This window comes from Balaenoptera musculus, chromosome 17, assembly GCF_009873245.2.
Source record: "Balaenoptera musculus isolate JJ_BM4_2016_0621 chromosome 17, mBalMus1.pri.v3, whole genome shotgun sequence".
NCBI lineage: Eukaryota > Metazoa > Chordata > Mammalia > Artiodactyla > Balaenopteridae > Balaenoptera > Balaenoptera musculus.
Window position 1 is genome coordinate 74,886,214 of NC_045801.1, and position 8,508 is coordinate 74,894,721.

The window sequence follows — 8,508 nt, forward strand, 5'->3', positions numbered from 1 at the left end:
GGTTCCCTCATCTTTTAATGCCTATTAAAAAAATCCCTTAGAGGTATTATATAATGTATGTGGAGCACAAGGCAAGTGCTCCATTACCAGAAGATATTATTAAGAAATGCTCAGCAATGATTGTGTCAGTGTTTCATTTCCCCCAAGGTTTCTTTTCTTCCTGCAGTGTTATCTATATATCTTCTACGGTCTTTTCCTACTTATCCTCTCCAAAAGGAGAAAACAAAACAAAAAACCCACCACAAAACAAATGAGAGAGATAGAGACAGAGACAGACAGACACTCTGACTACTTGGGCCCAAAGTTTTCAGAAATTTTTACCTCCCTGAAATTTCTTCAAAACCGTATTCCTTTATGGATTTCCTCGTGAGCTGATAATATTGCTCTATGAATTACTTTTATGCTATTCCTATTCCCATCAATGAAAATGTTATCTGTATGTCAGAGGCCCATTTCAGGCACCCTTCATGAAGCCTTTTCTAATTTTCTTAACTAAAGTGGTATTTCTTTTCCAAATCCTTATAGCACATTTATATTAAACATTACATTGTCATCACTTGTGTACTTTTCTTACTATTTCATCCCCCCTACTATAATTTAGGTTTCCCAAATTGTTTCTAACATAGCACATGATAAGCACCCAACAAATTCTTGTTGAATTACGTAGACTACAACTCAACATGAATCATAAAGAGACACAGATAGATAATGTTATAGATTTAAAAACTGAGATTATGTTTGCTATAGTTTTGTACTTTGTTTTTTGCTTTAAGAAGGTTTGAATAAACCCTGTCAATCAAATAATCTTCTTCTATAAAATAAATGAATAATGCAAACAATGTCTTTTGACTCCATGGAATGTGGAATATATATTAACAATATAGGAATATGGAGAAAATTACACTACAGCAGGGGGTCCACCTAGCTGAAAGGTCCAAGTTATCACCAGTACATCATTAACTTAGAGGAAAATGAATGATATTTAGAGGGAATTAATGCCAGGATCCATGATGTACCTGAAGCATCATATGGCATAAGTTCATAAGCAAATATTTTAAACAAAGTTAATGTATATTATTTGACGTAGCAAATGACACCGCATCAGAAGAGGACATTAACTGATGCCCTGGTTAAAACCAGTAGAAAACAACGACAAAATCTCCGTCAAATAAAGAGATAAAAATGTGTGCATTGTGAAGTAAAGATGCATGGTGAATTATCAGGACAGACTTCCATGAGCTAAACAACTAGATTATGAAGATATTTCAATTACACAGAGAGAATAAAGTATGTAAGCCCTGATAATCTTTCCTCTAGAATTTGAAATGTGAAGAATGTGAGAAAAGAACCTGAAATTGTGGGTGAGAACATCAAATACACAGCAAAAGATGAAAAGTAGTGGAATTCCCAGTCTTAGAGGGACAACTGCCAGTCTTAGAGGACAACTGTGTTGAAACACAGATGTTTCAATCTAGAATAGCAACATCAGCACCACCTGGGGACCCTTGAAAACGGCAGATGCTCAAACCCCAACCTAGACCAAGTGATTCAGAAACTCAGGGCTGGGGTCCGGTGTCCGTGCTTAAACAAGTCTTCCAGGTGACTGATGTATGTTAAAACTGAGAACCAACGATACGGGACACTGACATCAATAGGACGAGGGTACCTGTGACAAGTGCAACACAGTGCCAGACATCTGTACACTTTTCTTACTGATAGAACTCCCCTCTTTGCCCCATCCAAAGCCCCCTCGGAACCCTAGGAAGTACTGAAGTTATTAGCCCCAATTCTCCTCAACTCCAACCTATATGGAAACAAAGAAAGAAAAACAGAAATCTTTTTCTTTTGATATCATTCTGGAGGAAACCTGGGACAGAAGCATAAGATCAAATACCTTAACTGTTAACCCCGTTGTGTGGATGGACTGAGGGGCATGAGAAGAGACAAAGGGCTCTGAAAATGTTCACAAACACTGAGGAACACTGAGGTTTTGGGGGTGAGTACTGTCACTAACAATCCTATCCCAAACTTTCCCACTGAATGTTCCCAATTTTGGAGGAGGAAAGGACCTAAGATCTACTCTCAGTGTGAGATCCATGGGAGATTTCTGAATTTGTGAGTCAGAGGCTCACGGTGCTGGGAGGCTTTCTGGGAGACGACGATCCACCTTTCCTCTTGCGGTGAATGAGGGACTCATTCCTAATGTAGATGCCGGCAAACCCTACACTGCATGGCAGCTAAGAAATAGGCACTTAGTGGTACTTTTGCTATTTCCAATTACACTGTGAAAGACTCTTAGAGCGAGTTGTCAGGAAAGTTAAGGAGCACCTACTGAAAACTGAACCAAATGGGTAACTCTTAAAATAAGCATGGCTAGATTAAACAATAAAATAATCCCCCAAATAATCAATAACCAAGAAACCAGCTGGGGAAACATTATCCAATTCTTTTAAATCTTTGATACATACTCTATTTCTTCATATGCCATCGCTTGGCTGTTTTCAGGTTTCTTTGCAAATTCTTCACATTCTTATTAAATTCTAAGGGAAACACTATGAATTCTTAGTGTATTTGATATTCCAAATCACATTCATAAAAAATCAGTTATCTACTTGAACCTACCTACCAGAAGGTAGACAGGGGATGGAAAAAAAAAAAAAAAAACCCCAAAAAACCCTATTTTCTAATTGATGGTGGAAAGGAAGGAATTCTCACAATTGGCGACATCTACCACAACATCTCCAACAATTTATCATATCTTAATCCAGTGGATGAAGTATAAATTTGTCAAGTATCAGGTGATCATTAACCAAGCTGTTCTCATTTTTCACATAAAAAGAGGAAATAGATTTAAATTAGAGAAAGGATATTAAGTCACATAGTTTTAAGTTTAATAGCATTAGCATGGACTAACCAGTGAAAGTTATAGTATTTTTCTCCTTTAAGGGAAAAAGAACCAAATATTTACTAAGCAAGTCTGATCCAGGATAATATGGGACTGAACAGACACTTTATAGACATTTCTTTATTTCATCCTTGACACCACCATCACCTCTAGTTTACAGGTAAAGACACTGAGAATGAGAGAGTTTAAGACATTTTTCCGATATTCACATAACTACTGAGTGTCAGGGTCAAGATGCAAACCGAAGTTGTTCTGACCAGAAACTCCATTTTTTCCCTGACAGTCCATGCTGCCTCGTAGTGATACCGGTCTTCAACAGAAAATACGAGGTGGATGAGACCTTCCTGCCCCTTGATTCTGTTTACTGCTACTGAACTGACTTACGAACACTGGAACTCTTCTACATTGAGTTCATCTCCTAACCTGACACCCATCTCTCCATTCTCCAAATTTGTCATTTTATGCACTGCTTATTTTGGCACTAATTCATACTCCATCTCAAAATGTTCTGTTAAATATATGCGTATCTTATTTCTGCAAAAAATAGGTAGAAATGTCTTTTATACTTCTATGCCCTTCAACAGTGTCCAGCACCAACTGTGGATTTGAGGTCCTATTTATCTCTGCATTCCTGAGCTTAGCAGTATGTTACATGGCAGGTGGTCAATATATGTTTGTTCAAAGAAACAGAATTAAGGTGTAACAATGAAGTAATAGAACTTTTCTATCAAGGCTTGTGGATTGAGTGTCATTTATTTTTAATTATAGCTCCCTACAGATGTTTACTTTTTGAATTTTATCAATGATGTTACAAAGAGAGTTAAAAAAAAAAAACCCCTCTAAAATGAGTAGTGTGAAGCATCTGACGGAGCAAGATTTGGTGCGCTGGTATTTAGCTAACTAATGTCAATGTCCTGTAACATTACGAAGTTTTATTTCTCTGTTTCTTATGTGCAATGTTTTCTAGACTCTAAGCTGTTACAACTAGGCTGCGCAAGCCGTAGGATGAAATACTTTTTAGTTCACCCCTTTAAAAGGGAAAAGTTATCTGATAAAAAGGAACCCTTTTTACACGTTAAGTAATCGAGCCACAAACAGCATGCAAGACAAACAAGATCAAACCAGCCCACGCTGTGACTCGATTTCCCCACGGCCACCGCAGAGCTTTCTTCTGCAGTGAGTCTGACCGGAGCATCAACCGGCGAAGCACTCAACTGACCCCTAACCTCCCAAACGCCATTCGACATCAGCAGCTGCTTCTTAAACTGCAAGTGGGGTGGAGGGGAAACGAGGCAGGGGCACCACTGACAGCCGGGCTCGGACACTTGTTTCCACCGACGCCGCTGCCCGGCGTGCCGCCTGGGGCGGACCCGCGGCGCCGGAATCACAGTTCGGTCCCCGGGCCGGTCTGGGGAAGCTCGGCCGCGGCCAGGGCGGTTCCACACGCCCCCGGCCGCGCCGTCCCCGCCGCCGCGCCCCCGCCCCGCCGCTCGCCGCACCTGCAAGTCCCGCGCGCTCGGGGGCCGCGGCCCCGCCGCCCTCGGCCCCTCCTCTCCCGCCTCGCTGCCGCCGCCGCCCTCCGCCATCTTTCACCCGCTCCCGGCACCGCCGCCGCCGCCGCCGAAGCGTCTCCCGCGACTTCCGGGGCCGGTTGCCTGGCAACCGCGGGGCGGGGCGGTCCCTGCAAGCCCCCGCCTCCCCCGGCTCCGGCGCGCCCTTCTTCCGGCGCCCGCCTACCTGTGCGGTCCCGCTTCTTTCCTTAAAGGAAGTTGGCTCAGAATTTCCCCGCCAGGAAGCCTCTGCGTAAACCTGGAGGCTGCTGGGCGCCGCCCCGGAGGGCAGCTCGGACTTGCGTGTTCTTTTAACCCCACAGTGAAAACGTCCTCTGGATGTTTCATCTGATGAAAAGTGCCACCGTCCTTTTCCAGTCTCGGTCACATTCTCTTATTTCCCTGCCAAGGACTGGGGGGTACGTCGCCCCCAAAGCGTGAATTGATGTTGAGGAGGAAGAACCCTGTAAACTTTCTTTGCGATCAGAACTAGAGACTTCTAAATTCATCTGAGATTTATTCAAACTCCTGTCTTATCCCAAGCACTTTTATGCCCCCGGATGCAAAGGTAAAAAGAAGTAGTCCTGGTCATTATAAAACTCACAATCTTTTGGGAGAGGGAGAGGTATAAGGAGTCTTTTTTTTTTTTTTTTAATTGATTGATTGCTATGTTGGGTCTTCGTTTCTGTGCGAGGGCTTTCTCTAGTTGCGGCGAGCGGAGGCCACTCTTCATCGCGGTGCGCGGGCCTCTCACTATCGCGGCCTCTCTTGTTGCGGAGCACAGGCTCCAGACGCGCAGGCTCAGTAGTTGTGGCTCACGGGCCTAGTTGCTCCGCGGCATGTGGGATCTTCCCAGACCAGGGCTCGAACCCGTGTCCCCTGCATTGGCAGGCAGATTCTCAACCACTGCGCCACCAGGGAAGCCCGAAAGAGAGGTATAAACAGATAATAAAGTGCCATTTGCAGTAGAGCTTTGCAGGAAACGTTATGCGTGGAATGTGGGGTGTGAAGGGGAGTATTCTGTCGGCACCTGCTATGTGCGCCATGCCAGGTGCGTTCGATTGTATGTGTAATCTCTGCCAGGTAAGTATGGTTATTACCGTGTTATACCTGAGGAAAGCAGATGACAAATAACGACTAAACTCACCCTGTTGTAAATGGCGGTACCAGATCCTAAGCCTCGCATTTGTTGGTTGTCCAGATATTCTTTTGAGTACAACATTCTGCCCTAGAAATCCCTGGCTCTTCTTTATAACCCATAAAGCCAAAGGCATTTTGGCGGAATCTTGAAGGATAAGTACCCCTGGTAAACTTTGGACCAAAAGGGACCACAGGGAATGACAAGGATTTGAAATACCATGTTTATCCTGATAAAGTACTGCATGGCTGAACCTTAGGAGAAATGACAAAAGATGGTTGGGGGTTGGAGAGTGTGGGTGCGGATCTAGACTGGAGATGTAGGCTTAGGACAGATGCTGAACGGTCTTGCCTTAGTGAAGAGATTGAATATTACGCTCCAGGCCAGTGATTCTCAAGGCTGATGCACATTAGAACTCCCCTCCCATCCTCTCACTGCAGGAACTCAGATTTAATTAGTATGGGGTTGCACTCAAGCATCATGTTTTTATAAGCCGCTCCCCACGTGGACTTTGCTTCTGGCCATGACAGTGTACCTGGTACTGGATTTGCCCTTCCACTCCCAACAATGAAAAAACTAGACAAAATATGTGAAACGATTATTTTCAGACATTGAACTACAGGCAGTACAGATCTGTGCTATGCCAGAGAAGGGAAACAAGCAAAATGAGCTATGTTTGTCCTGGCTTTCTGCCTGGAACTCTCCTACAATGCCTGTGGGAATGGAGAATGGTACAGCTACTTTGGAAAGTAGACAGTTTCTTCTAAAGTTAAATATTCAGTTATAATAAGATCCAGCAATGACACTCCTAAATACTGACCCAAGAGGAATGAAAACATATGTTTACAAAAATATTTGTACCCAAATGTTCATAGAAGCTTTATTCATAATAGCCCCAAACTGGAAACAATCCAAATATCCATCAACAAATGAATGGATAACATTTCGAGAAATTCATACCACAGAATACTACTCAACAGTAAAAAGGAAGAAATTACTGATTCACACACCATGGCTGAATCTCAAAGACATTATCTTGAGTAAAAGAAGCCAGATGTCAAAGAGTAAATATTGTCTGATTCAGTTTATATGAGATTCTAGAGCAGGCAAAACTTACCTTCACTGACAGCGGTTGCTTAGAGTCAACTCTTTGGGGGAAGGATAAGCTTGGGGAATTTGAAAAAGGATATGTGGGAACTTTTTGAAGTGATGAAAATGTTGTATATCGTTATTGATGGTGATAATTACACACTTTGTGTGTGTATGTATGTGAGCTATATACTGAAAATGGGTGTACTTTATTATATGTAAATCATACATTTATAAAATTAGTTGAAAAAAACCCTCCCCAGGTAATTCTGTTGTGCAGCCATGGTTGAGAACCACTGGTCTAAGGCAGTTGGGAGCCATTAAGTGATTTGTGATTTAGAAAGATAACAGAGGCATTAGTGTGTAAGATGAATCAGAGTTACAAAATTAGAAGGTTGTTACAACAATGTGGGGTGATTAGGATTAAAGTTTTTTTTTTTCTTTCGCCTTTGCTGTGCAGCTTGCGGAACCTTAGTTCCCCAGCCAGGGATTGAACCTAGGCCCATGGCAGTGAAAGCACCAAGTCCTAACCAGTGGACCACCAGGGAATTCCCAGGAATAAAGTTTTATCAGCGACAGTGGGTAAAGAGAGAAGCAATAATTGGTAGAGATATTAGGACCAGAGCCAATTGGTGCTGAAGTCTTACATGGGGAATATATGAAAGAAGGAGGAATAAAGAATGACATTCAGGGTTTTGGTTAGGTGATTTGGCAAATGGTGCCTCCTATAAATTATTGAGTTGAAAGGGAGAAGCAGACTTGAAAAGACAGAAACGAGTTTGTTGTGGACATTCTGTGGTTTCGTTTAGCTTTATTTCCTTCCAGTTTTATTGAGCTATAACTGACATACAGCACTATATAAGTTTAAGGGGTACAGCATAATGATTTGACTTACATACATCATGAAATGTTTACGCCAGTAGGTTTAGCGAACATCCATCAAATGGTATAGATACAAAATATAATAAAAGAGGTCATTTAGGAGATCATCAACTTGAAATAATCCTGTATATTTATAGGTTGCTGTATATAAACCTCATGGGAACCAGCACTCTGCAATAGATAAACACACACACAAAGAGAAAGGACTCCAAACGTAACACTAAGTATCGTCATCCAATCACAAGGGAAGAGAGTGTTACGACATTTTGAATTTGAAATTTATGTGGGGCACTAGAGGGAAAATACATCACAGAGCAATTGCAAATGTGGGTCTAGATATTAGGAGATAGGAGAATCTTGGTTTGGAGATATAGGTTTGGTGATGACTGCCCATGAGCGATAACAGGGTAGATGAGGCTTCCTGGGTCAGTGTGAGATGTGATAAGATGTGAGGACGGAGAATACTCAGAAAAACCAACACTGAAGGGCTCAGTGGGGAAAGGAGAACATTCAGACTAGACCTAGGGAATAGTCAGAGAGGGAGGGTGAAGGCAAGAGACTGGACAAACCAGCGACATGGTGGTTTCAAGCAGGAGACCAACAGTGTCGTTTCCTGTGGATAATCAAGGTTAGGATTCCCTGGTGGGCTAGTGGTTAGGATTCAGTGTTTTCACTGCCGTGGGCCTGGGTTCAACCCCTGGTCGGGGAATTAAGATCCCACAAGCCTCGCGTATGGCAAAAAAAAAAAAAAAAAATTAGGACTGGAATGTGTCCACTGGATTAAGAGAAGAGATTGCTGTACCAAGTTTACTATGAATTTCATAGAGAGGAAAATCCACATTTTAGCAGTTTGAGAATTACAGCTAGGACAGTAAAGCTGTGCTTTCAATGTACTTAAAGTCAGAGGTGTGCAGGAGGTGGCTTATCCTGGCTCGGGAGAGCCT

The 8,508-nt window shown here is 42.6% G+C and overlaps 1 protein-coding gene across 2 annotated transcripts in view; it reads right to left on the minus strand.

Annotated features, from left to right (window-relative positions):
• The window catches only part of UBXN2B (UBX domain protein 2B), a 30,663-nt gene extending 26,160 nt beyond the window's left edge, over positions 1-4,503 (minus strand). For both annotated transcript variants that reach the window (XM_036830282.1, XM_036830281.1), the window contains exon 1: positions 4,405-4,503. In XM_036830282.1, coding sequence (XP_036686177.1) covers positions 4,405-4,491 — 87 coding nt within the window. In that variant the 5' untranslated portion in view covers positions 4,492-4,503. The remainder of the gene's footprint in view (positions 1-4,404) is intronic.
• Between the last annotated feature and the right edge of the window lie 4,005 nt (positions 4,504-8,508).